At 44.6% G+C, this 27,443-nt stretch overlaps 2 protein-coding genes across 3 annotated transcripts; both read right to left on the reverse strand.

The window, feature by feature from the left end:
- LOC149978351 (kinesin-like protein KIF3A) lies at positions 1-27,276 on the reverse strand. Of its 2 annotated transcripts, XM_090198810.1 has the most exons (18): positions 27,085-27,253; positions 26,202-26,484; positions 24,823-24,967; positions 24,477-24,561; positions 23,661-23,766; positions 20,203-20,447; positions 19,664-19,861; positions 17,366-17,540; positions 15,912-16,010; positions 12,205-12,282; positions 8,548-8,707; positions 8,138-8,318; positions 4,700-4,810; positions 3,895-4,020; positions 3,732-3,785; positions 3,507-3,575; positions 2,106-2,227; positions 1-1,454 (listed from the first exon to the last, which is right to left on the reverse strand). In XM_090198810.1, exons 7-18 carry the CDS (start codon positions 19,667-19,669, stop codon positions 1,406-1,408), a joined length of 1,230 nt encoding a protein of 409 aa, XP_090054936.1. In that variant the 5' UTR covers positions 19,670-19,861; positions 20,203-20,447; positions 23,661-23,766; positions 24,477-24,561; positions 24,823-24,967; positions 26,202-26,484; positions 27,085-27,253; the 3' UTR covers positions 1-1,405. The 2 variants fall into 2 exon arrangements, with proteins under 2 accessions (XP_090054936.1, XP_090054937.1); XM_090198811.1 differs by lacking the exon at positions 12,205-12,282 and having other exon boundaries at positions 27,085-27,276.
- LOC100305231 (kinesin family member 3A) lies at positions 23,232-27,276 on the reverse strand. Its single transcript, NM_001165135.2, is given in 5 exon segments — positions 23,232-23,766; positions 24,477-24,561; positions 24,823-24,967; positions 26,202-26,484; positions 27,085-27,276. Coding segments are annotated over 5 exon segments (729 nt in total). The 5' UTR covers positions 27,091-27,276; the 3' UTR covers positions 23,232-23,556.
- Positions 27,277-27,443: the final 167 nt, after the last annotated feature.

The following is a 27,443-nucleotide window of genomic DNA, read 5'->3' on the forward strand; positions in this document are numbered from 1 at the left end:
TGAGATTAAACATGTCCAATAATTTAATAAATTATTAAGAGATACAGGGGGGCTCAGTAGATGTAAACATTTGACATACAGTATAATACAAAATAAAGACACTTTGCTTCCACTATAATGCACCATAAACGATGACATGAGAAGGAAGAAATAAAAGCATAATAAGTGAGTTAGTGTTTAATGGGTGAATGGTACTACTATATAGACGGGTTAGCTGACAACGTCATGAAAATGACACGCACGTAGATAAGGCAGAAGTTCGTGTGGCGTTATGATTCTGAACGGTCAGACAGCTAGCAACAATGACAAGAAGCTGCCATGTGGGGAATCGTATGAGGCTGGTTTCAGCTTGTTGCATCTTCTTATTGATAACATGAGGTGTTTCAACTGATGCCACGTTTTTGCTAAAATGGCTGACATTCGCTATTTAACCAACAACAAGCGCTCATTGTGCAAATCCATTTATGTTTTCAAAGAACATTTGGAAACTAAATATATTTTGCCCTATAGTTGCTGACACGTCGGTATCGTTGCTAAACAACCAGCCCGTCTATAGAAGCGGTATGTCATGCACGTCCTACCATTCAGACATAAAGGAGGAAACTAAGTTTAAAGTACATTTTAGACTTCCATAAGTGTGATCCTTGAAATAAGGGGAATTATGACCTGTGGTATAGATATGAATTATTTCTAGAACAGTTTTTGATTTTGACTATGTTGAAGGGTATCAGATGTATCCTAATGATGTCCTGCCATTAGAAGTGGTGGCGTCTTCACCTCATATAACAGAAGACTGTTGTTGTCATCGTTGTCTTGGCAGATGATGACGTGGTCACAAACCATGGCTTGTGCTCAGCATCGACTCACCTCTTTATGTCCCGAATGGCACCCTATTCCCTTTTAAGTGCACTACTTTTGACCAGAGCCCCATGGGACACCGTATGAGCCGTAGTCAAAAGTAGTGCCCTAAAAAAAGGGAAATAGGGTGCCATTTGGGATGAAATCAAGTGTGTTGCCACCTGAACTGTGCTCGATGGCTACATTAAGACGTCAACGTTAAGCTGATTATCCCTCAACACGTCTCCGTTTACTACAACACAAGGTACCTTCGACTTGGCCATTAACCCCCAGTTTAAAGGGAATGGCCCAAATCCTACAGTACAGTGGCGGCTCCCTCCTTCCCTCACCGAGACCAATGAACCAACGTCTGATCTCCATTCACATGTAGAACCTTACTATACAGTGTATTAAGATAACATATTTTGAAATGACGACATTCAACAATAAAGATCTTCAGGCTGGACTCTTGACTGACTGCTGTTGTTGTTGACTCTAAAGGTATAGTAGTGTAGATGAATTGCAGTACATGGGGCTCCAGCCCTGATTGGCTCTCTCCCTGTCTCGCTCACTGCAGCAGGGATTCCATCACAGCCTCGGGCTTCGATGATCTTTTCCTGTCAGGAGATAAGAGGGCAGCATTAACAAATTGCACCCTTTTCCCTATATAGTGCACTACTTTTGACCTGGGCCCATAGAGAATAGGGTGACACTGGGGACACAGATGAGATGATCATGGGGATAATATTCACTGAGTATACAAAACATTAAGAACACCTGCTGTTTACATGACAGACTGACCAGGGGCATCCAGCTGAAAGCTATGATCCTTATTGATGTCACTTGTTAAATCCACTTCAAATCAGTGTAGATGAAGGGGAGGAGAGGTTAAAGAAACTCAAAATGAGGAACGTGTGTCTAAACGCTGTTTTATACGCTCAGTGTATATATTTCTATAGTTCTAGGGAAGTGACATTAAGGTTGACCAGAAAGCAGCAAATATCTGATAATAACAACGTGTAGTATTTCTCAGAAGTGCAGAACGCTGTGATAACAGCTTTTACAGTAACATTTTACCATGGGACATAACACCTGACAAAGTGATACATTATAGTAAACCATTACTTCAGATATACTTTATAGTATTCTCTATAATCTGACATTTATTCAGAAATGAAATATTACTATTGTTGTTATTTTAATTTTGTATTATTCTGGATAATCATGTACCGACAGCAGCTGGGAGACAGGCGGTGGCGGTGGTTTACCTTCGTCCAGTCTTGGACCTACTACTCTTGGAGGTCCTGGGCCTCTCCAGCTTCATCAGTGACTGTCTCATACTCTCCTCTGTGTAGGCCAAGTACACATGAGACAGGTCCACCTCAAACGGCTGGGGGGGAGAGGGACAGAGGAAGGAGAGGGACAGAGGAAGGAGAGGGACAGGTGGAGGAGAGGGACAGGTGGAGGAGAAGGATAGAGGAAGGAGAGGGACAGGTGGAGGAGAGGGATAGAGGAAGGAGAGGGAGAGAGGAAGGAGAGGGACAGGTGGAGGAGAGGGACAGAGGAAGGAGAGGGATAGGTGGAGGAGAGGGACAGAGGAAGGAGAGGGACAGGTGGAGGAGAGGGATAGAGGAAGGAGAGGGACAGGTGGAGGAGAGGGATAGAGGAGGGGGAGAGAGGAAGGAGAGGGACAGGTGGAGGAGAGGGATAGAGGAAGGAGAGGGACAGGTGGAGGAGAGGGATAGAGGAAGGAGAGGGACAGGTGGAGGAGAGGGATAGAGGAAGGAGAGGGACAGGTGGAGGAGAGGGATAGAGGAAGGAGAGGGACAGGTGGAGGAGAGGGATAGAGGAAGGAGAGGGACAGGTGGAGGAGAGGGATAGAGGAAGGAGAGGGACAGGTGGAGGAGAGGGATAGAGGAAGGAGAGGGACAGGTGGAGGAGAGGGATAGAGGAAGGAGAGGGACAGGTGGAGGAGAGGGATAGAGGAAGGAGAGGGACAGGTGGAGGAGAGGGATAGAGGAAGGAGAGGGACAGGTGGAGGAGAGGGATAGAGGAAGGAGAGGGACAGGTGGAGGAGAGGGATAGAGGAAGGAGAGGGACAGGTGGAGGAGAGGGATAGAGGAAGGAGAGGAACAGGTGGAGGAGAGGGATAGAGGAAGGAGAGGGACAGGTGGAGGAGAGGGATAGAGGAAGGAGAGGGACAGGTGGAGGAGAGGGATAGAGGAAGGAGAGGGACAGGTGGAGGAGAGGGATAGAGGAAGGAGAGGGCAGGTGGAGGAGAGGGATAGAGGAAGGAGAGGGACAGGTGGAGGAGAGGAATAGAGGAAGGAGAGGGATAGAGGAAGGAGAGGGATAGGTGGAGGAGAGGGATAGAGGAAGGAGAGGGACAGGTGGAGGAGAGGGATAGAGGAAGGAGAGGGACAGGTGGAGGAGAGGGATAGAGGAAGGAGAGGGCAGGTGGAGGAGAGGGATAGAGGAAGGAGAGGGCAGGTGGAGGAGAGGGATAGAGGAAGGAGAGGGACAGGTGGAGGAGAGGAATAGAGGAAGGAGAGGGATAGAGGAAGGAGAGGGATAGGTGGAGGAGAAAGAGAATGTGAGGGTAGAATAATATTATCCAGATCCACCATGCTGTGTTTGTCTTGTTATGTAGGCGTGAACTAAGAACTCACATCTTTGTCTTTCTTGTCCGGCACGGGGGTCTGTTTTCTCATGTTGTTACCAGTGTAGGCTACACATTTCTGAGGACCAACAAGTAACCATGGAAACAATGTCATAAGCATGAAGCAATCACACCAGCGTTGCTCTGTACTGGCTATGTTAATGAAGAAACTCCCTCCCCTTAGCCTAACTATTCTCAGGTTAAATATTTTACTGTGGCTGATTGCAGAACTCACCAGCTGCCATTCCCCAATGTCCTCATTCCAGTGTACGTAATTCTCAATCATCTCCTGCACCAGACAGGAAGAAGCAGGAACCATATTAGCATCAGTGCTAACTAAATACTCGCTCACACAAGTATAAATCGACGGATGGACACGCACACACACACCCACCCACCTGGTATTCCTGTGGGATGAAGTTGTCTATGATGAGCATCTGCAGTCGTAGCTCTCTGCTGAGGTGGCGGATATTCTCCAGCAGGCCCTCGATCTCCCGGTGATGCTCCTGCTGCAGGTCGGCCATCTGACAACAACAACAACAACAACCTCTCAACAACCAACACAACAACCACTGAACCAATGTTATGTTAACGTTCTGCTGTAGGTCGGCCATCTGACAACACAACAACAATATCTGAATGAACACAGAACCAATGCTGTGTTAATGAAGTCATGAACCAATGATGTGTGTTGATGTGTGTTAATGAAGTCATGAATCAATGATGTGTGTGAATGAACACAGAACCAATGCTGTGTTAATGAAGTCATGAACCAATGATGTGTGTTGATGTGTGTTAATGAAGTCATGAACCAATGATGTGTGTTAATGAAGTCATGAACCAATGCTGTGTTAATGAAGTCATGAACCAATGATGTGTGTTGATGTGTGTTAATGAAGTCATGAATCAATGATGTGTGTTGATGTGTGTTAATGAAGTCATGAATCAATGATGTGTGTGAATGAACACAGAACCAATGCTGTGTGTTGATGTGTGTTAATAAAGTCATGAACCAATGATGTGTGTTGATGTGTGTTAATGAAGTCATGAACCAATGCTGTGTGTTAATGTTCTGCTCTTGCTGCAGGTCATCAACAACACAACAAGGCCCCAGTCCTGTGTTTGAACCCACTTGGGATGCATCCTATTCACTATATAGTGCACTAGTTTTCACCAGAGCCCTTGTGGGACTTGGATTCTTACCTCTGACTTGGCAGCCATCAGCATGGTCCAGACTTTCTTCAGCTTCTTGGTCTTCCCCTGAGCCTCCTCCTGCAGACTGGTGTACTTCTCCTCAATGTCCAGACGCTCTGCCTGCAAAAAAGACCGGGAGTTTGGCATTTCATTTATTTCATCATTAACGGAAAATCTTAACACTTTTGAACCTCATTAATTATCTCCATGTAGATCCTGGAATGGTGCTGGAGATAATGAATCTGATGTTAAAAAGTTGTAAAGTGTCCCTTTAACACAGTAGTGGACCGCTCCAGACAGGGTCAACGGTAGTGGACCGCTCCAGACGGGGTCAACGGTAGTGGACCGCTCCAGACGGGGTCAACAGTAGTGGACCGCTCCAGACGGGGTCAACAGTAGTGGACCGCTCCAGACGGGGTCAACAGTAGTGGACCGCTCCAGACGGGGTCAACAGTAGTGGACCGCTCCAGACGGGGTCAACGGTAGTGGACCGCTCCAGACGGGGTCAACGGTAGTGGACCGCTCCAGACGGGGTCAACGGCAGTGGACCGCTCCAGACGGGGTCAACGGTAGTGGACCGCTCCAGACGGGGTCAACGGTAGTGGACCGCTCCAGACGGGGTCAACGGTAGTGGACCGCTCCAGACGGGGTCAACGGTAGTGGACCGCTCCAGACGGGGTCAACGGTAGTGGACCGCTCCAGACGGGGTCAACGGTAGTGGACCGCTCCAGACGGGGTCAACGGTAGTGGACCGCTCCAGACGGGGTCAACGGTAGTGGACCGCTCCAGACGGGGTCAACGGTAGTGGACCGCTCCAGACGGGGTCAACGGTAGTGGACCGCTCCAGACGGGGACAACGGTAGTGGACCGCTCCAGACGGGGACAACGGTAGTGGACCGCTCCAGACGGGGTCAACGGTAGTAGACCGCTCCAGACGGGGTCAACGGTAGTGGACCGCTCCAGACGGGGTCAACAGTAGTGGACCGCTCCAGACGGGGTCAACAGTAGTGGACCGCTCCAGACGGGGTCAACAACAGTAGACCGCTCCAGACGGGGTCAACAACAGTAGACCGCTCCAGACGGGGTCAACAGTAGTAGACCGCTCCAGACGGGGTCAACAGTAGTGGACCGCTCCAGACGGGGTCAACAGTAGTGGACCGCTCCAGACGGGGTCAACAGTAGTGGACCGCTCCAGACGGGGTCAACAGTAGTGGACCGCTCCAGACGGGGTCAACAACAGTAGACCGCTCCAGACGGGGACAACGGTAGTGGACCGCTCCAGACGGGGTCAACAGTAGTGGACCGCTCCAGACGGGGTCAACAGTAGTGGACCGCTCCAGACGGGGTCAACAGTAGTGGACCGCTCCAGACGGGGTCAACAGTAGTGGACCGCTCCAGACGGGGTCAACAGTAGTGGACCGCTCCAGACGGGGTCAACAGTAGTGGACCGCTCCAGACGGGGTCAACAGTAGTAGACCGCTCCAGACGGGGACAACAGTAGTGGACCGCTCCAGACGGGGTCAACAGTAGTGGACCGCTCCAGACGGGGTCAACAGTAGTGGACCGCTCCAGACGGGGTCAACAGTAGTGGACCGCTCCAGACGGGGTCAACAGTAGTAGACCGCTCCAGACGGGGTCAACAACAGTAGACGGCCCCAGACGGGGACAATAGTAGACTGCTCCAGATGGGGACAACAGTACATGCAGGAAAACAATAATGCCTGAAGTCTTTCCCGCCCATTGTGGTTTTCTCTGGCAACAAGATTGAGTCAACAATGGCTGTCTCAAATGATACCCTATATAGGGCACTACTTCTGACCACTCGCTCATTTCAGCAGAACATTCAACAGATTTCCTCATGGAATCAAACGAGTAAATTGACGAGTGAAGAAGGAAACTGATGATGTCATAAAATAAACGTCTGATGTCATAAACTCTATATCAGGGAATACGCTTTTAGGGATTAAATCAAGACTACTGATCCTTCAGTATTGGTCTGTTATTGTCAGTTTGTAGCATGTATTATGTTGACAGATTACATTGTCATTTTGAGACTGAGAAAAGCAAAGCAGGCAGCTCATCTGAACTAGCAAGGTGCTGACTGGTGTGACTTTAAAGCAGAGGTATTCAAACTTCTTCAACATGGGCCCCATTTTTTTCCCACCAGAAATTCTGGTGACCCCCACCTCACCCAAAAATCTGAGGACAACGTTCAAATAGGTAAATGGTTTTCACATCAACAAATAATGTTAAAATCATTAAATTAATAGAACAAATGTATACATTTACAATATTTCTAATTATCTTGCACAAAAACATTTGTATATTGTCCCATAGAAGAATCTGTACTGTAAATGTTTGGCCCTCAGTCCAGCCTCTCTCAGCCTATTGTGGACAGTCTGAGCACTGATGGAGGGATTGTGCGTTCCTGGTGTAACTCGGGTAGTTGTTGTTGCCATCCGGTACTTGTACCGCAGGTGTGATGCTCGGATGTACCGATCCTGTGCAGGTGTTGTTACACGTGGTCTGCCACTGCGAGGACAATCAGCTGTCCGTCCTGTCTCCCTGTATCGCTGTCGTAGGCGTCTCACAGTACGGACATTGCAATTTATTGCCCTGACCACATCTGCAGTCCTCATGCCTCCTTGCAGCATGCCTAAGGCACGTTCACGAAGATGAGCAGGGACCCTGGGCATCTTTCTTTTGGTGTTTTTTAGAGTCAGTAGAAAGGCCTCTTTAGTGTCCTAAGTTTTCATAACTGTGACCTTAATTGCCTACCGTCTGTAAGCTGTTAGTGTCTTAACGACCGTTCCACAGGTGCATGTTCATTAATCTTTTTTCTCTCTGAGTTTACGTTAAATGACTCATTTCGGTACCCAATATGCTGGGAATGACGATGATGTCATATCCTGTCAGTGCCCTCATACCAAAATATAACATCTCCACTTATCACTGATCAACATCCCCTCTCCACTCAGACAGAGGAAGTTTGGTGGTAAGCATTTTGATGCAGAAATGACTGGCATGCTGTCAGAGTTAACCACTGAGGCATATATGCATTACAGCTCTTCAGTTGGCTGAACTAAGACTCAGCCTGGTTACCCCCCCTCCCCCCTTTCAATGTAGATGCTCTATTTCACTGTGTGCTATGACTCCTCTTCCTCCAGTTCTCTGCAGCGCTACTTTGAGTTGATAGTCCTACATCCATTTTGAGATGTACAGTGTTTTCAGAAAGTATTCACACCCCTTGACTTGTTGTTGTTGTTGTGTTACAGCCTGAATTTCAAAAAACATCATTCCACTTTGACATTATTGGGTTTTGTGTGTAGACCAGTGTCATCCATTTGTAAATTCAGGCGGTGACACAACAACATGTGGAATAAGCCAAGCGGCTGGGAACACTTCCTGAAAGTAATATATTGTGATACAGTGTGTAAGATGGTATACCTCCTTCTCCTCTAGCTCTCTGCGGAGCTGCTCAGCCCTCCTGCGTCTCTCCTCTAACTCATTGTTAGACTCCTGCAGTAGTTTCTCCTGCTCCTCAGCCTTGGCCAGGAGGTCCACTCCTCCTACGATCACCTTCTTCTCCAGGGCTGACAGCTTCTCCAGCAGCAGGTGATGCTCCTGCCTGGGGGAAGGAGGTTAGAGGTCAGTAGATCAGAAAATACCTTCAGTAGGCTAGGTGGAGTTTCTGGCATATTTCTTCAACCCTTCTAGGATGTCTCAAATCTACAAGAGGGCATCCGAAAGTATCTAGGAGTATGAGGGCAAGCCTATTTTAAAGCAGTAGATTATTCTTCAACCATGATTTCTGGAAAACTTGGGAATTTAGGGAATGTTTGTAACCCCAGACTCACTGCGCTTTGAGGAGATCCTTCTCTCTCTTCTCCAGTTCTGCCCTGACCTTGTTCCTCTCCTCCTCCTCCATGTCCAGCTTGGCTTCTAGCTCCTTCCTCTCCTCCTCGATCTTCGCCTGCATCTCCACCATCTTGTCAGGAGAAACCTTCTTCTTCTTCCCTTTAATAATAATAATAATAATAATAATATTAATAATGATAATTTATTTGACTTATAGAGCCATTCCTGAAGTCCACAGTCATCATGGACGTTTCTGAATGACATGTTATTGTTCAGATCCTCCCTACCACCTCAACCCACCCACTAAGGGGAGGGGGAAGTTTCCCCTAGGTACAGAATGCAGACGTAGGATCAGCTTCGACCAATCCCTAACCTTCACCGTTAGAACATGCAAAACTGATCTAAGATCTGCATCTAGGGGAACATCACCCTATACCCAACCCAGTCTGATTCGTAGGTTTGCTTAAACAGCACCAGTCTGGTCCCAGATCTGTTTGTGTCGTCTTGCCAACTCCTATGGTCATTGTCACACCGTGCACAAACAGATCTGGGACCAGGCTAAGACAGCACATCATATTACAATGGTCAATTAGTCAAATATTAGATGTAACACACTTATAGTCTCTCGCTCTCTCCAAGGTGTTAGATAGTAGCTACTGTCTTCTACAGAGCAGTAAAAAATACATTGGCTGTATGATTCAGCTCCTTGATGTACAGACTGCTGTCTCTTCTTTCTGCAGATACTATCCATTAGATTACGAGCAGGAAGTTAAAATGTGCTTTTAAAGATATCTGTGTGTGTCTCAAATGGGACCCTAAATCCCTAAATAGTGCACTATGCCCTATGGGCCAGGGTAATAAAGTAGTGCTCTACATAGGGAATAGGGTGCCATTTGAGAACAACTTCTAGACAGAGTGCAGGCCTCAGGCCTATTCACAAGGCACTCTCTCTCAGAGATATAGACATGGAGACAGTAAGTGATTGGAGAAGACCATGACAAAGTGGCAGTACAGTAATATAGAGAGAGAACCTTCAATCATACTGACTGACTGAACCAGATTTAATTCTGTTGCCGTTTTTTGTTAGCGTTAAAGCTAGTTAGTCAAGTCAATTAAATTCTATCAGTTCGATAATTAAATTAAATTCTATAGTTCACTGAAATAAATTACAAATATAACCTGGTCCCAGATCTGTCTGACAACCAGGGTAAAGAAGTTGCCTGTGCACATACAGATCTAGAACCAGACTAGAGACATTGGATGTGTCCTAAATGGCACCCTATTACCTATTTTGTGTCCTACTTTTGACCAGAGTCCTCTATGTAGGGAATAAGGTGCAGTGTGGAACAGTCTTCTAGACTCCTCAGAGAGGAGGCACAGACAAACCAAGAGAGAAATAGGAAACAGAGAAACAGAAAGACAGACAGACCAAGAGAGAAATAGGACACAGAGAAAGACAGATAAAAAGAAAGTATGAGAGACAGTTGAAGTCGGAAGTTTACATACACTTAGGATGGAGTCATTAAAACTAGTTTTTCAACCACTCCACACATTTCTTGTTAACAAACTAAAGTTTTGGCAAGTCGGTTAGGACATGGGGCGGCAGGGTAGCCTAGTGGTTAGAGCGTTGGACTAGTAACCGGAAGGTTGCAAGTTCAAACCCCCGAGCTGACAAGGTACAAATCTGTCGTTCTGCCCCTGAACAGGCAGTTAACCCACTGTTCCTAGGCCGTCATTGTAAATAAGAATTTGTTCTTAACTGACTTGCCTAGTTAAATAAAGGTAAAATAAAAGTAAAATAAAAATAGGACATCTACTTTGTGCATGACACAAGTCATTTTTCCAACAATTGTTTGTTTACAGACTTATAATTCACTGTATCACAATTCCAGTGGGTCAGAAGTTACCATAGACTAAGTTGACTGTGCCTTTAAATAGCATGGAAAATTCCAGAAAATGATGGTCATGGCTTCAGAAGCTTCTGATAGGCTAATTGACATCATTTGAGTCAATTGGAGGTGTACCTGTGGATATATTTCAAAGCCTACATTTAAACTCAGTGCCTCTTTGCTTGACATCATGGGAAAATCTAAAGAAATTAGCCTTAGACCTCAGAAAAAAATTTTTAGACCTCCACAAGGTTCATCCTTGGGAGCAATATCCAAACGCCTGAAGGTACCACGTCTATCTGTACGAACAATAGTGGGCAAGTATAAACCCCATGGGACCACACAGCCGTCATACAGCTCAGGAAGTGTTCCGTCTCCTAGAGATGAACGTACTTCGGTGTGAAAAGTGCAAATCAATCCCAGAACAACAGCGAAGGACCTTGTGAAGATGCTGGAGGAAACAGATACAAAAGTATCTATATCCACTTGTAAAAACAAGTCCTATATCAACATTACCTGAAAGGCCACTTAGCAAGGAAGAAGCCACTGCTCCAAAACTGCCATATAAAAGCCAGATTAAGGTTTGCAACTGCACATGGGGACAAAGATCATACTTTTTGGAGAAATGTCCTCTGGTCTGATGAAACAAAAATAGAACTGTTTGGCCATAATGACCATTTTTATGTTTGGAGGAAAAAGGGGGAGGCTTGCAAGCCGAAGAATACCATCCCAACCGTGAAGCACGGTGGTGGCAGCATCATGTCGTGGGGGTGCTTTGCTGCAGGAGGGACTGGTGCACTTCACAAATCACGAGGCAGGAAAATGATGAGGATATATTGAAGCAACATCTGAAGACATCAGTCAGGTTAAAGTTAAAACTTGGTCGCAGATGGGTCTTCCAAATGGACAATGACCCCAAGCATACTTCCAAATTTGTGTAAAAATGGCTTAAGGACAACAAAGTCAAGGTATTGGAGTGGCCATCACAAAGCCCTGACCTCAATCCTATAGAACATTTGCGGGCAGAACTGAAAAAGCGTGTGCGAGCAAGGAGGCCTACAAACCTGACTCAGTTACTCCAGCTCTGTCAGGAGGAATGGGCTAAAATTCACCCAACTGATTGTGGGAAGCTTGTGGAAGGCTACCCGAAACGTTTGACCCAAGTTAAACAATTTAAAGGCAACGCTACCAAATACTAATTGAGTGTATGTAAACTTCTGAACCACTGGTAATGTGATGAAAGAAATAAAAGCTGAACTAAATCATTCTCGCAACTATTATTCTGACATTTCACATTCTTAAAATAAAGTGGTGATCCTAACTGACCTAAGACAGTGAATTTTTTACTAGGATTAAATGTCAGGAATTGTGAAAAATGTATTTGGCTATGGTGTATGTAAACTTCCGACTTCAACTGTTTATATAAGACCGGTAGGGCAGGCAGGGCAGGCAGGCAGGTAGGGGAGGTTAACATTAGGAGGGTCCTGAGAGAACTCCAGTCAATACTTTGAGGAGTTAGCCACAGCACCTACAGATCAAGGACAGTTTGTAGGTCTGGGTCTATCAGGCTCCTCAGAGTTGGGAGTGCTGATCTAGGATCAGGCCCCCTTGTCCATAAAATCATTATGATATAGGCCTAAAAGGCAAAACAGATCCTAGATGAGCACTCTCAACTCAGAGATGCTTTGTGAATACAGTCCCTGGACCATATTAACTAGCAGTTGGTGGTAGGGTTGGTAGTGCAGACAGCAAGCTGCTCCCACTCACTAGTCTGAGCCTTGGGTTTCTCCTCAGTGGTCTGTGCCTCTATAGAGGAGTCTGAGCTACTGATGCTGCTGCCACTGCCTGCAACACAGAGTAGAGTAGACACTCAACAGGGACACGTCAAACACAGAGAGAGATGGAGAGGGGGGGGGGGGGGGGGTGATGGAAGGATGGGGAGAGGGAGGGAGAGAGAAGATAAGGAGAGAGAAAGAGAGGCTCCAAGGACACGCCGACCACGGAGAGTGAGAGATGGAGGAGAGCGAGATGGGGGCAAATGGGGACATTGAGAAAGCACAATAAACCTGGAGAGCAACCAGCCTACAAGCCAATCCTATACAGTTGATATAACCAGCTACATTAAGCAGTGCATGGACAACGGGCACACTAGGGCTGGGCGATATATCAAATGAATTTAAAGGTATGTTTTAGTGCGATGTTCCAAATGCCTGTATTGCAAGAATCGAGGTAAACTGTTTGATAAAATCCATTATAGTCAAATGTAGGAACTGGGTTCTACAGTTTGAACCCTTGCTGTCTCTGGCTCCACAACTACCCTGCTATCTAGATGTGTGAAGGTTAGTGTATAAGCATGATCCATCATGTATGACATTCCTGGGAGTGTGTCAAATTAAATGTTGTATTACCATATAATTTTTGTATGTATTCAAAGCTGATGGAACCAACAAAAATATATAGAAAAATTATGTTTTTTTGTTTGTATTATCTTTTACCAGATCTAATACGTTATATTCTCCTACATTAATTTAACATTTCCACAAACTTTAAAGTGTTTCCTTTCAAATGGTATCAAGAATATGCATATCCTTGCTTCAGGTCCTGAGCTACAGGCAGTTAGATTTGGGTATGTCATTTTAGGCAAATTTTTAGGCAAATACACTCAGGAAACTGTTGAATGTGAAAAACACAGCAGTGTTGCAGTTCTCAAACCGGTGCGCCTGGCACCTAATAACATACCCCATTGTCTTGCCTATTCACCCTCTGAATGACACACATACACCATCCATGTCTCAATTGTCTGAAGCATAAAAACATTTCTTTAACCCCGTCTCCTCCCCTTCATCTACTCTGATTGAAGTGGATTTAACAAGTGACATCAATAAGGATCATAGCTTTCACCTGGATTCACCTGGTCAGTCTGTCATGGAAAGAACAGGTGTCCTCAGTGTATCTCGTGAAAAAAATATATGATTTTTTGGCCATATCGCCCAGCCCTAACACACACACACACACACACACACACTAATGTAATGTACAGTGCAGCACCATAGTATCCAACGTCTAATTTAAAGCGAACAGCACAAAGGTTATACACAGAGCCCAGAGTGTTTCCTGATCAGGTCACATGACCAAGAAAAACTGTCGAGACACTAGTTGTACTATGACAGCAGTGTAATAAAAGACTATCAGGAGGTCCCAATAAATATACAAATAATTTGAGAATGGCGTGTGAATGAACATTCTGACTTGAACAGTGCCTTCAGAAAGTATTCAAACCCCTCAACTTCTTCACATTTTGTTGTTGTTACAGCCTGAATTTGTAAGTGGTCTAAATTGAGATTAATTTTTTTGTCACTGACGAACACACAATGCCCCAATAATGTCAAAGTGGAATTATAATTAAAGTGAAAAGGAAATGCTGAAATGTGGTGTGTCATAGTATTCAACCCATTTGTTATGACAAGCCTAAATAAGTTCAGTAGTAAATATTTGCTTAACAAGTCACATAATAAGTTATATGGACTCACTCTGTAATAATATCGGTTAACATGATGTTTTAATGACGACCTCATCTCTCTACCCCACACATACAATTATCTGGAAGGTCCCTCAGTCCAGCAGTGAATTTCAAACACAGATTCAACCACAAAGACCAGGGAGGTTTTCCAATGCCTCGCAAAGAAAGAAGGGCACCTATTGGTAATGGGTAAAAATAAAGAAGCAGACATTGACTATCCCTTTGAGGATGGTGAAGTTATTAATTACACTTTGGATGGTGTATCAATACTCCCCGTCACTACAAAGATACAGGCGTCCTTCCTAACTCAGTTGCCTGAGAGGAAGGAAACCGCTCAGGGATTTCACCATGAGGCCAATGGTGACTTTAAAACAGTTACAGAGTTTAATGGCTGTGATAGGAGAAAACTGAGCATTGATCAACAACATTGTAGATACTCCACAATATGAACCTATTTGACAGAGTGAAAAGGTAGCATGTACAGAATAAAAAAATATTGCAAAACATGCATCATGTTTGCAACAAGAGAGTAAAATAATACTGCAAAACATTTGGTAAAGCAATTCACTTTTTGTCCTAAATACAAAGTGTTTTGTTTGGGGCAAATCCAATACAACACATTACTGAGTACCACTCTCCATATTTTCAGGCATAGTGGTGGCTGCATCATGTTATGGGTATGCTTGTAATCATTAAGAACTGGGGAGTTTTTCAGGATAATAAATAAACGGAATGGAGTTAAGCACGGGCAAAATCATAGAGGAAAACCTGGTTGTCTGCTTTCCACCAGATACAGGGAGATGAATTCACCTTCCAGCAGGACAATAACCTAAAACACAAGGCCAAATCTACACTGGAGTTGCTTCCCACGAAGACAGTGGCCGAGTAACAGTTTTGACTTAAATCTGCTTGAAAATCTATGGCAAGACTTGAAAATGGTTGTCTAGCAATGATCGACTTCAAAATTGACAGGTGTGGAAAGCTCTTAAGAGGCTTACCCAGAAAGACTCACAGCTGTAATCACTGTCAAAAAGGTCTAATATGTATTGACTCAGGGGTGTGAATATGTACGTAAATTAGATATTTCTGTATTTAATTTTCTATAAATTGGCAAGAAATTCTGAAAACATGTTTTCACTGTCATTATGGGGTAGTGTGTGTAGATGGGTGAGAGAAAAACATACATTTAATCCATTTTGAATTCAGGCTGTAACATAACAAAATGTGGAATAAGTCAAGGGGTATGAATGCTTTCTGAAGCCACCATAGATGTGTACAGTTTCACATTTTCTTATCTTTTCCACCGTTTGCCTAACCTAAAAAGCCTTGGGGAACTTCCTAGCTCAGACTACCGAAACCAGTTTAGTGTTTATTAAGCCAGAGTACACACAGAGGCCATGGCTCTCTCTCTCTACATGGCTTCTGGGTACTTTCAGAGCGATTTCCTTCACATGGAGGATGCTGACTCATTTTAGTCATCAGGAAATAAGCCCACACTAATAATCATGTCTAACATCTGACTGACAACTTTCACATGAAGGCGGACAAACCTTTGATGATAGCGTCAACAATAAATGGCTAAGATGATTGTGTGTGCAAGAGTTCATGCATCAGTTTTTCCCCCGTTGTATTAGAGTGCATTAAAGTGCATCTTCCTAATGCAGGGCTGGGAGCAGAGTTGCCATAAATAAACCCAACTCTTCTATGAAAACATATTTTCTTCGTATATTAAGTTTTAAAAAGCATCAGGGGACATGGGGACTGGGGAGCAGTCAACTGCTGCATCCCAAATCACATCCTATTCCCTCCCTATATTAGTGGACAACATTTTAGTATACTTCACAGAAACCCAGTGACCTTCACAGAAACCCAGTGACCTTCACAGAAACCCAGTGACCTTCATAAGGAGCCAACACAGTCCTATTGGGAGAGAGGAAGAACGGGGCCCCTTTACCTCTCCGTTTCCTTCGTCCCTCTCCTCCTTCTCTTCCCTCGTCATCTCCTTCATCCATCTCTTCTGATCCACTGCCCTCCGACCCGGAGATCTCTTCCCCTGGAATAGCAGAACAGAAAACAATTTAGTTACAAACTCTCCTTAAACCCTTAGCGCAGGTTAACTCTCCTTAAACCCTTAGCGCAGGTTAACTCTCCTTAAACCCTTAGCGCAGGTTAACTCTCCTTAAACCCTTAGCGCAGGTTAACTCTCCTTAAACCCTTAGTGCAGGTTAACTCTCTTTAAACCCTTAGCGCAGGTTAACTCTCCTTAAACCCTTAGCGCAGGTTAACTCTCCTTAAACCCTTAGCGCAGGTTAACTCTCCTTAAACCCTTAGCGCAGGTTGACTCTCCTTAAACCCTTAGTGCAGGTTAACTCTCCTTAAACCCTTAGCGCAGGTTAACTCTCCTTAAACCCTTAGCGCAGGTTAACTCTCCTTAAACCCTTAGCGCAGGTTAACTCTCCTTAAACCCTTAGCGCAGGTTGACTCTCCTTAAACCCTTAGTGCAGGTTAACTCTCTTTAAACCCTTAGCGCAGGTTAACTCTCCTTAAACCCTTAGCGCAGGTTGACTCTCCTTAAACCCTTAGCGCAGGTTAACTCTCCTTAAACCCTTAGCGCAGGTTGACTCTCCTTAAACCCTTAGCGCAGGTTAACTCTCCTTAAACCCTTAGCGCAGGTTAACTCTCCTTAAACCCTTAGCGCAGGTTAACTCTCCTTAAACCCTTAGCGCAGGTTGACTCTCCTTAAACCCTTAGTGCAGGTTAACTCTCTTTAAACCCTTAGCGCAGGTTAACTCTCCTTAAACCCTTAGCGCAGGTTGACTCTCCTTAAACCCTTAGTGCAGGTTAACTCTCTTTAAACCCTTAGCGCAGGTTAACTCTCCTTAAACCCTTAGCGCAGGTTAACTCTCCTTAAACCCTTAGCGCAGGTTAACTCTCCTTAAACCCTTAGCGCAGGTTAACTCTCCTTAAACCCTTAGCGCAGGTTGACTCTCCTTAAACCCTTAGCGCAGGTTAACTCTCCTTAAACCCTTAGCGCAGGTTAACTCTCCTTAAACCCTTAGCGCAGGTTAACTCTCCTTAAACCCTTAGCGCAGGTTGACTCTCCTTAAACCCTTAGCGCAGGTTGACTCTCCTTAAACCCTTAGCGCAGGTTAACTCTCCTTAAACCCTTAGCGCAGGTTAACTCTCCTTAAACCCTTAGCGCAGGTTAACTAGAAATAGATTAAGACTAGTCTTGGACTAAAACGATTCTCCATGAAGCATACTTTTCAGTCTAAGACTAGGAAATGGGAAATCAGCCCATAAAAAGTTTTTGGATCCAATCCTAACTTGAACACAGAAGTGTGTTAGTCATTTTACAACTCCTGTCCCAAATGAAGACAGCATCAACAGAGAGGACCACTAACTGACCTTCTTGGAGTTTCTTCTTAAGGTCTTCGATCTCCTTCTGGAACTGCCGTAGCAGGGCATCCTTGGGGTCTTCATTGATCCGAGCTTTGTTCTTGATGTTCTTGGCCCGGTTGGCGTAACGCAGCGTGCTGATGGTCTCGTCGTAGTTGTAGTCCGCTGGGCCGATGTTCGCACACTGACCGTTGAAAAAGTTTATGAGAATACGATATATATTATGAGAGATTAAAATCTGACCTTTTATGAAAGAACAGCAAGGAACGAGAGCTTGGTAGACTTCATCATAATAAATGAAATATTTGTATATATGTATTTATTAATAGTTTTCAAAATTGGAATCTAGTTGGCATTTGTGTCACTTAATCTGATCTACCCCCAAGTAATAAGACGGATAAATAACTAACAAAATACACAAAACGCAACAATTTCAACAAGTTAAAGTTCATAAGGAAATCAGTCAATTTAAATAAATAAATGAGGCCTTGATCTATGGATTTCACATGACTGGCCAGGGGCTCAGCCTTGGGTGAGCCTGGGAGGACATAGGGCCAACCACTTGGTAGCCAGGCCCATCCACTGGGGAGCCAGGCCAATCAGAATGAGTTTTTCCCTCATAAAAGGGCTTTATCACAGACAGAAATACAGTTTCATCAGCTGTCCGGGTGGCTGGTCTCAGACGATCCCGCAGGTGAAGAAGTCAGATGGCGTGGATACAAGTGGTCTGCTGTCGTCAGGCCGGTTGGACGTACTGACAACATTTTCTAAAACTACATTGGAGGTGACTTATGGTAGATAAATTAACATTACATTCTCTGGCAACAGCTCTGGTGGACATTCCTGCAGTCAGCATGCCAATTGCACTCTCCCTCAAAACTTGAAAAATCTGTGGCGTTGTGTGACAAAATTGCACATTTTAGATTTGCCTTTTATTAACCCGAGCACAAGGTGCACCTGTGTAATGATCATGCTGTTTAATCAGCTTCTTGATATGCCACACCTGTAAGGTGGATGGATTATCTTGGTGAAGGAGAAATGCTCACTAACAGGGATGTAAACAAATGTGTGCACAAAATTTGAGAGAAATAAGCTTTTTTGTGCATATGGAACATTTCTGGGATCTATATTTCAGCTCATGAAACCAACACTTTACATGTTGCGTTTATATGTTTGTACACCTGCATATGTAAATATAGTATTGGAACTGACCCCGTATATAAAATGCTTACTTATTTACTGTTTATTCTACTGTTACATTGTTAGTGATTACTGAAAATGTTGGGTTTTGAGTTTACAAGAAAAGGCATTTCACTGCACTTGTGCATGTGACATTAAAACGAATGAGTCATTGGCACCAATTAGTGTCAATGGTAGCAACACAGAACTAGAATGAGTAGAACGGGCCGCCACAACCAAGTCAATGATGTAGAAGGGGAGTACTGGGGTGCGTCACCTGATTGGGTTGATTCACTGATGTGGTCATCCTGTCTGGGTTGGCGCCCCCCCTTGGGTTGTGCCATGGCGGAGATCTTTGTGGGCTATACTCAGCCTTGTCTCAGGATGGTAAGTTGGTGGTTGAAGATATCCCTCTAGTGGTGTGGGGGCTGTGCTTTGGCAAAGTGGGTGGGGTTATATCCTTCCTGTTTGGCCCTGTCTGGGGGTGTCCTCGGATGGGGCCACAGTGTCTCCTGACCCCTCCTGTCTCAGCCTCCAGTATTTATGCTGCAGTAGTTTATGTGTCGGGGGCTAGGGTCAGTTTGTTATATCTGGAGTACTTCTGTCCTATTCGGTGTCCTGTGTGAATTTAAGTGTGCTTTCTCTAATTATCTCTCTTCTCTCTCTCGGAGCACCTGAGCCCTAGGACCATGCCCCAGGACTACCAGACATGATGACTCCTTGCTGTCCCCAGTCCACCTGGCCGTGCTTCTGCTCCAGTTTCAACTGTTCTGCCTTATTATTATTATTCGACCATGCTGGTCATTTATGAACATTTGAACATTATAATGTTATAATCTCCACCCGGCACAGCCAGAAGAGGACTGGCCACCCCACATAGCCTGGTTCCTCTCTAGGTTTCTTCCTAGGTTTTGGCCTTTCTAGGGAGTTTGTCCTAGCCACCGTGCTTCTACACCTGCATTGCTTGCTGTTTGGGGTTTTAGGCTGGGTTTCTGTACAGTACTTTGAGATATCAGCTGATGTACGAAGGGCTATATAAATACATTTGATTTGATACTGGCAGCCATTTTGTGTGTACCCATAGCATTAAAGCAGCAGGAAGTAAAAGCAGGAAGTGTTGTTAGTTACCATCATGGTTTTGGAGTTTCCCCCCAGTGAGTCCTGCAGCAGGCGGGTGAGTTTGGAGTTCCTGTAGGGGACGTGGGTGCTCTTCCCGTCCACCAAGGCTGAGATGACGTTACCCAGCGTGGAAAGAGATAGGTTGATCTTAGTGGCCTCTTTCAGTCGCTGACCAGTCGCTCCTGTCTTCCCCTGGCGCTCAGAACCCTGGGGGGGAGAGAGAAAGAGAGAGAACAGTGTGGGGGGGGGGGGTTAACTGATGATTATGTTTTCTGTCTGTTTGCCATGTGTGGGCCACATGCCTTAAAGCCACAGATACATTTCCATTCCACAATAACATGTTGAATCTGATCTCGCTCAACAGGGCTTACTGACTTCACCTGGCGGCCTCTAAAAATGTTCATAAAAATCCTATATTGGAATTCAAATTATAATTCCCATTGCAGAGACTAAGAAAACCATAGGCCGAGAAATGTATGACGGTAATCTATACAGATTTGGTTCTTAAATCTCAAAAAACAGAAACCAAGTTACCAAAATGTGCTTACTCCTTCAAAGCATCAAGTTCACTCTCTGGGAGATTCCATCGGTTTGATATCTGTTGAGGTAAATTATATCTTTATTCTATTTCACAGTAAACGTGACTTCCTTACCGCCAGATCCACTAAGTGGAGTTTTCCCATGCGTACGTGCTGGTCTCCATCCATACCCTTCTCGCTGCACTCGATGGTGATGGTGAAGATGGCATGAGAGCGAGAGCTGTGTTCATTCATGTTGGTGGAGCCAACCGAGCCTGGGTAGGATAAAGCAGAACACATTCAGAAACATAAAACTCAGACTGTATTTTCTTGGTTCACTTCATAATAACTTGGTTACACGTCATAGTAACTTCCTTGAGTGTGATTGTAACCTTTATTTAACCGGGACAATTTGCATTTATTTATTTATTTCACCTTTATTTAACCAGGTAAGCTAGTTGAGAAGAAGTTCTCATTTGGAACTGCGACCTGGCCAAGATAAAGCAAAGCAGTTTGACACATACAACAACAAAGAGTTACACATGGAATAAACAAAACATACAGTCAATAATTACAGTAGAAAACAAAGTCTATATACAGTGAGTGAAAATGAGGGAGTTAAGGCAATAAATAGGCCACGGTGGTGAAGTAATTACAATATAGCGATTAAACACTGGAATGGTAGATATGCAGAAGATGAATGTGCAGGTAGAGATACTGGGGTGCAAAGGAGCAAGATAAATAAATAAATACAGTATGGGGATGAGGTAGGTAGATAGATGGGCTATGTACAGGTGCAGTGATCTGTGAGCTGCTCTGACAGCTGGTGCTTAAAGCTAGTGAGGGAGATATGAGTCTCCAGCTTCAGTGATTTTTGCAGTTTGTTCCAGTCATTGGCAGCAGAGAACTGGAAGGAAAGGCGGCCGAAGGAGGAATTGGCTTTGGGGGTGACCAGTGAGATATACCTGCTGGAACGCGTGCTACGAGTGTGTGCTGCTATGGTGACCAGTGAGCTGAGATGATGTGGGGCTTTACCTAGCAGAGACTTGTAGATAACCTGTAGCCAGTGGGTTTTGCGACGAGTATGAAGCGAGGGCCAACCAACGAGAGCTTACAGGTCGCAGTGGTGGGTGATGTATGGGGCTTTGGTGACAAAACGGATGGCACTGTGATAGACTGCATCCAATTTGTTGAGTAGAGTGTTGGAGGCTATTTTATAGATGACATCGCCGAAGTCGAGGATCGGTAGGATGGTCAGTTTTACAAGGGTATGTTTGGCAGCATGACTGAAGGATGCTTTGTTGTGATATAGGAAGCCAATTCTAGATTTAATTTTGGATTAAATGCTTAATGTGAGTCTGGAAGGAGAGTTTACAGTCTAAACAGACACCCAGGTATTTGTAGTTGTCCACGTAAGTCAGAGCCGTCCAGAGTAGTGATGCTGGACGGGCGGGCAGTGATCGATTGAATAGCATGCATTTAGTTTTACTTGCATTTAAGAGCAGTTGGAGGCCACGGAAGGAGAGTTGTATGGCATTGAAGCTCGTCTGGAGGTTAGTTAACACAGTGTCCAGAGAAGGGACAGATGTATACAGAATTGTGTTGTCTGCGTAGAGCTGGATCAGAGAATCACCAGCAGCAAGAGCGACATCATTGATGTATACAGAGAAGAGAGTCGGCCCGAGAATTTAACCCTGTGGCACCCCCATAGACTGCCAGAGGTCCGGACAACAGGCCCTCCGATTTGACACACTGAACTCTATATCAGAGAAGTAGTTGGTAAACCAGGCTAGGCAATCATTTGAGAAACCAAGGCTGTCGGGTCTGCCAATAAGAATGTGGTGATTGACAGAGTCAAAAGCCTTGGCCAGGTCGGTGAATACGGCTGCACAGTAATGTCTCTTATCGATGGCGGTTAAGATATCGTTTAGGACCTTGAGCACGGCTGAGGTGCACCCATGACCAGCTCTGAAACCAGATTGCATAGCAAAGAAGGTACGGTGGGATTCGAAATGGTCAGTGATCTGTTTGATGACTTGTCTTTCGAAGACCTTAGAAAGACAGGGTAGGATAGATCTGTAGCAGTTTGGGTCTAGAGTGTCACCCCCTTTGAAGAGGGGGACGACTGCGGCAGCTTTCCAATCTTTGAGAATCTCAGACGATACGAAAGAGAGGTTGAACAGGCTAGTAATACGGGTTGCAACAATTTTGGCAGATAATTTTAGAAAGAGAGGGTCCAGATTGCTGTGCCGGGTAGGGGTAGCCAGGTGGAAAGCATGGCCAGCCATAGAGAAATGCTTATTGAAATTCTCAATTGTAGTGTATTTATCGGTGGTAACAGTGTTGCCTAGCCTCAGTGCAGTGGGCAGCTGGGAGGATGTGCTCTTATTCTCCATGAACTTTACAGTGTCCCAGAACTTTGAGTTTGTACTACAGGATGCAAATTTCTGTTTGAAAAAGCTTGCCTTAGCTTTCCTAACTGCCTGTGTATATTTGTTCCTAACTTCCCTGAAAAGTTGCATATCACGGAGGCTATTCGATGCTAATGCAGAATGCCAAAGGATGTTTTTGTGCTGGTCAAGGGCAGTCAGGTCTGGAGTGAACCAAGGACTATATCTATTCCTGGTTCTACATTTTTTTTGAATGGAGCATGCTTATTTAAGATGGTGAGGAAGGCACTTTTAAAGAATAACCAGGCATCCTCTACTGACGGGATGAGGTCAATGTCATTCCAGAATACCCCGGCCAGGTCGATTAGAAAGTCCTGCTCGCAGAAGTGTTTCAGGGAGCGTTTGACAGTGATGAGGGATGCAGGCAATGATCGCAGAGATCTTGATTGAAAACAGCAGAGGTGTATTTGGAGGGCGATTTAGTTAGGATGATATCTATGAGGGTGCCGTGTTTACTGATTTGGGGTTGTACCTGGTAGGTTCATTGATAATTTGTGTGAGATTGAGGGCGTCAAGCTTAGATTGTAGGATGGCCCGGGGTGTTAAGCATGTCCCAGTTTAGGTCGCCTAGTAGCACAAGCTCAGAAGAAAGATGGGGGGCAATCAATGCACTTTCTTTTTTTTACCTTTACTTAACTAGGAAAGTCAGTTAAGAACAAATTCTTATTTTCAATGACGGCCTAGGAACATCATTTGTTTTACCTTGTCAGCTCGGGGATTCGATCTTGCAACCTTTCGGTTACTAGTCAACATGCTCTAACCGTTAGGCTACCTGCCGCCCCGACATATGGTGTCGAGGGCACAGCTGGGGGCAGAGGGTGGTCTATAGCAAGCGGCAACGGTGAGAGACTTGTTTCTGGAAAGGTTAATTTTTAGAAGTAGAAGCTTGAATTGTTTGGGTACAGACCTGGATAGTAAGACAGAACCCTTGAGGTTAGAAACCTATTTTGTGAGGGGGGGTCTGGCAAATGTTATATACTGTACGATCATGAATTCTAATGCTTAGAACTCTTATAAATGCTTTGTGTGAATCTTTACGGTTCTTGTGCCCCATTGTCATAATCCTGTCCATGTCATCAGCGTTGTTCACCACATAACCAGACAGGTCCTTGATGTAAACACCCACATCTGGCCTCTCCTTCACCTGGTGGTCACACAAACACAAATCAATGATATGAGTTAGGATGCGGCAATACTCTCGAATTGCTCTTATACATTCATATCTTAAATTGCCTCCTGGGAACCAACAACGTTATCATGCTCATCTGTATTAGAAACTAAAAGTGAATTATGAGAGGTTTAATCATCTATAGTTCCCTTAACAGAGAACATCCCAGTCATGTGCCATGTCCTGTTGTCTCCTTTCAGGAACCAATGATATTGATGTGTTATTGAGAAACTAATGGAGATTAGTTATGATAAGGAAATCATCTTCAATTCCCTTTCTGGGCCCCTAATATTGTGTAATGTCCCATTCTGTGCTTCAAGGCACCAACAACGTTATCATACTCATCTTTATCATTTGGTCACTGTGGTCTTATCTACAAATCTACAAAGCCACCGTGCTTCTACACCTGCATTGCTTGCTGTTTGGGGTTTTAGGCTGGGTTTCTGTATAGCACTTTGAGATATCAGCTGATGTAAAAAAAAGGATTTATAAATTTGATTTGAAATCAAACCAATAAGCTACTACCTAAGAAGCTAGCACCAGTGTTTTTAAAAAATATATATATTATTGTATGGTTAATCTAATTAATGGGATAATGTTCTTCATATCTACAGCTGCTTCTTGCTAAATTAATGGGATGGTTTTTCTGAGAAGCATATCATCATATCATATGAAACATCTATAACCTCTAGCCTCTGCATCTGGTCCTTCCCCAGCAGGTCCCTCACTTCTTCATTGTAAATCTCCAGATAAGACACGCGAACTAAGAACCTGCGGATGAGAGGTAAGATACTTATTTCAAATCAACCTCAAACTGAGAGACTGTCAGCAGCAAGCATGTCAAAAACAGCGCCTGTCTTTTTTTCTTGTAGGCCTAAGCATCTTCTGACTCCAACCAGTGTTGTGTGACTGAGGCCTTTTGCGCTCCTAGGGGCTGAAAATAATAAGTCAAGTCATAGCATGTTGCATCAAACAATTGCCTGGCAATGAACCAGTTCCGATTGTTTTGCCTGTTTGTGTTAACGTCCTTACCGGGTGTCGCCCTCTGCTTTGGCGATGTGGCCGAACACATGAGCAAAGGAGTTGGGGATTATTCCTCGGAGCTCTGGCACTGCCCTCACTCCCTCCATGGTGAACGTCTTTCCTGTCCCTGTCTGTCCGTACGCGAAGATGGTCCCTGGAGAAAACACAGGCTCAGTACTAAAACATTAAGAGGTGGTTTATCCAGGCAGATGGAGCCTTGTCCTGTACTAAAAAAACATGTTAAATGGAGAATTTCTACTATGCTTAATCTGTGTCCGCAAACCGCCCTTGATAGAGTCTCATCCATGCTTTTATTACAAGCAGGCTTGACTACTGTAATGCTCTCCTGTCTGGTCTACCCAAGAAAGCCATTGGTCAACTGCAAAACCTACAGAATGCTGCAGCACGGCCACTGACCAAGACCAGATGTAGAGCACACATTACACCGGTTTTAAGGTCTCTGCACTAGTTGCGTGTGAGTTTAAGAATACATTTTAAGATTATCCTATTGGTTTTTAAAATCAATCCACAATTGTGCACCCCAAAACATGTCAGACATGCTTTTAAGTTACGTACTGTTAGGCTCTATTACTAGAGTCAGAACTCTACAGACACTGTGAAAGCTCAAACCAAGTTTATTCTTCCCAGAGGGTCAATACAGCCGCGTTAGACAAAGACATGTTCCACCCGTGGTACTATACATACCCCACTTTGGGTGGAGTCTCCTCATCGCTAAACATTGCATCATTATTGCTAGTCAGGGAGCTGAGTGATATAGGCCTTAAGCAGTTCCTCCCCTTATCAATACTGCCACAGGTAACCATTTTCCCTGCACTCAGCCCCTCCCAAACGTCATTATGGCACCCCTCGTGGTCTCTTTTATAACTAATGATGAATTATAGTTAAAGCTCAGAAATCCAAACCTTTCAGTACCCACTAGGTTCCTCAGGTCCTCTGGCCTTTTAATTATCTCAAAACCTAGGATCAAGAGGCATGGAGAGGCAGCCTTTAGTTACTATGCCCCCAGCCCTCTGCCAGAGAACCTGAGGGGGACCAAGAGGCATGGAGAGGCAGCCTTTAGTTACTATGCCCCCAGCCTCTGGAATAGCCTGCCAGAGAACCTGAGGGGGGGGGGGGCCGTAACTGTGGACATATTTAAAAGAGATCTTAAAAGACATATTTTTACTTTTGCTATTCCTGTTTCAGTTTGTTTTGTAGTAAATATTTCATATTTTATTTCCATTGTTTTTCCCCTGTAAAGCACATTGCACTGCATGTCTGAAATGTGCTGTAGGAATAACGCTTGATTTGATTTGAACAAATGCAATTGTGTAGTTCTGAATGGTGTGTCAGCAACAGTGATCATTTCAAATCCTCTCTCCACTTACCATTGTAACCCTCCAATACTGAGTCTATGATGGGGCGGGCTGTCAGATTGTAAACGTCCAGCTGTTTGCTGTCTGGTCCGAACACCGTGTCAAATGTGAAGGTCTTGGGGGGTTCGTGGGTGGTCTCTAATTTGTTGACGGTTATGGTCCCTCGGTTCTCATCCACACTGACGGCCTGCTTGTGGCCCATACTCCTCTCCTTCTGGTTCAGCGGGCGACATCGCACAACCACTTTGACGTTGTCCATGACCTCCGGCTTGTCAGATTTGTCCATCTTGTTGCTCTGCACGGGAGGGAAATAACTATTCGTGATGCCAGCCACCTAGTAGCTACATGACTTCCGAGCCGATGCCTCATGTAAATGCAATATGAAAACATCGCTAATAGCTAACGTTAATAATCTCACCACAGCAAAGAGAGACAAACTGGCTGGCTTGCTATAATGAATCCAGTTAGCAAACGAACATTACTGTACAGCTAACGCTAGTTAAGATAGTTGAAAGAGCTATCTTGACAGTTAATTAGCTAACTGCTAGTTCAATGTATGGCCAAGACTTGAGGGCACGTAGCTAATCTGCAATGTATTGCAAACTCTTGCTGTTGCCAAGCAAGCTAGCTTATGTTAGCATGTTTACTAACCAGCTGCTGCATTGTTATGCACAACGAATAAAACTTAGTTAACACAGTAACTTGGCTGACAGCATGCCCTTGCTGTATCCTGGTTGTAATGTATATGGCTGCATATCTATCAAGTATAATGACACCGTCTAAAATAGGTTGAAAATAGCATTAGCTAGCTAGCTAAACTAACGCTAGCGTCATATCATTCGGGTGAAGGGAGGAACACCTCTGAAAAACAGCGGAATACAAAGGGCCCACTTACCGGCATTTTAAGACTTTAGTTTTGATGTTTAAAATTACATGAGACAATAGCAAACGCTTTTGGATGCTTTGATGGTAGTGTTTATCTTACAAAAATGATTTAGATGCCAACGCAGTGCCTATTTCATCAGTGGCCCATTTCCTCCGATGCTGATAAAATTGTCAAGCCTGATCGAATTGAGTCTGCGGCGGCGCAGTAGACTGGTGGGGAGGGGTAGTGTACAGTACATTAGAGGTGGCATCGCCATAGGTAGAGGACTATCTCACTATGTTTGCTTTAATGAACAACAATAATGTTTGTTGAAAAACGGGATGATATAGAGTAAAATGGAAAACAGAATAAGGGATCATGATCCATGC

The sequence above is a fragment of the Oncorhynchus mykiss genome, chromosome 14 (genome assembly GCF_057628025.1).
Source record: "Oncorhynchus mykiss isolate SJ-2025 chromosome 14, ASM5762802v1, whole genome shotgun sequence".
NCBI classification, from domain to species: Eukaryota; Metazoa; Chordata; class Actinopteri; order Salmoniformes; family Salmonidae; genus Oncorhynchus; species Oncorhynchus mykiss.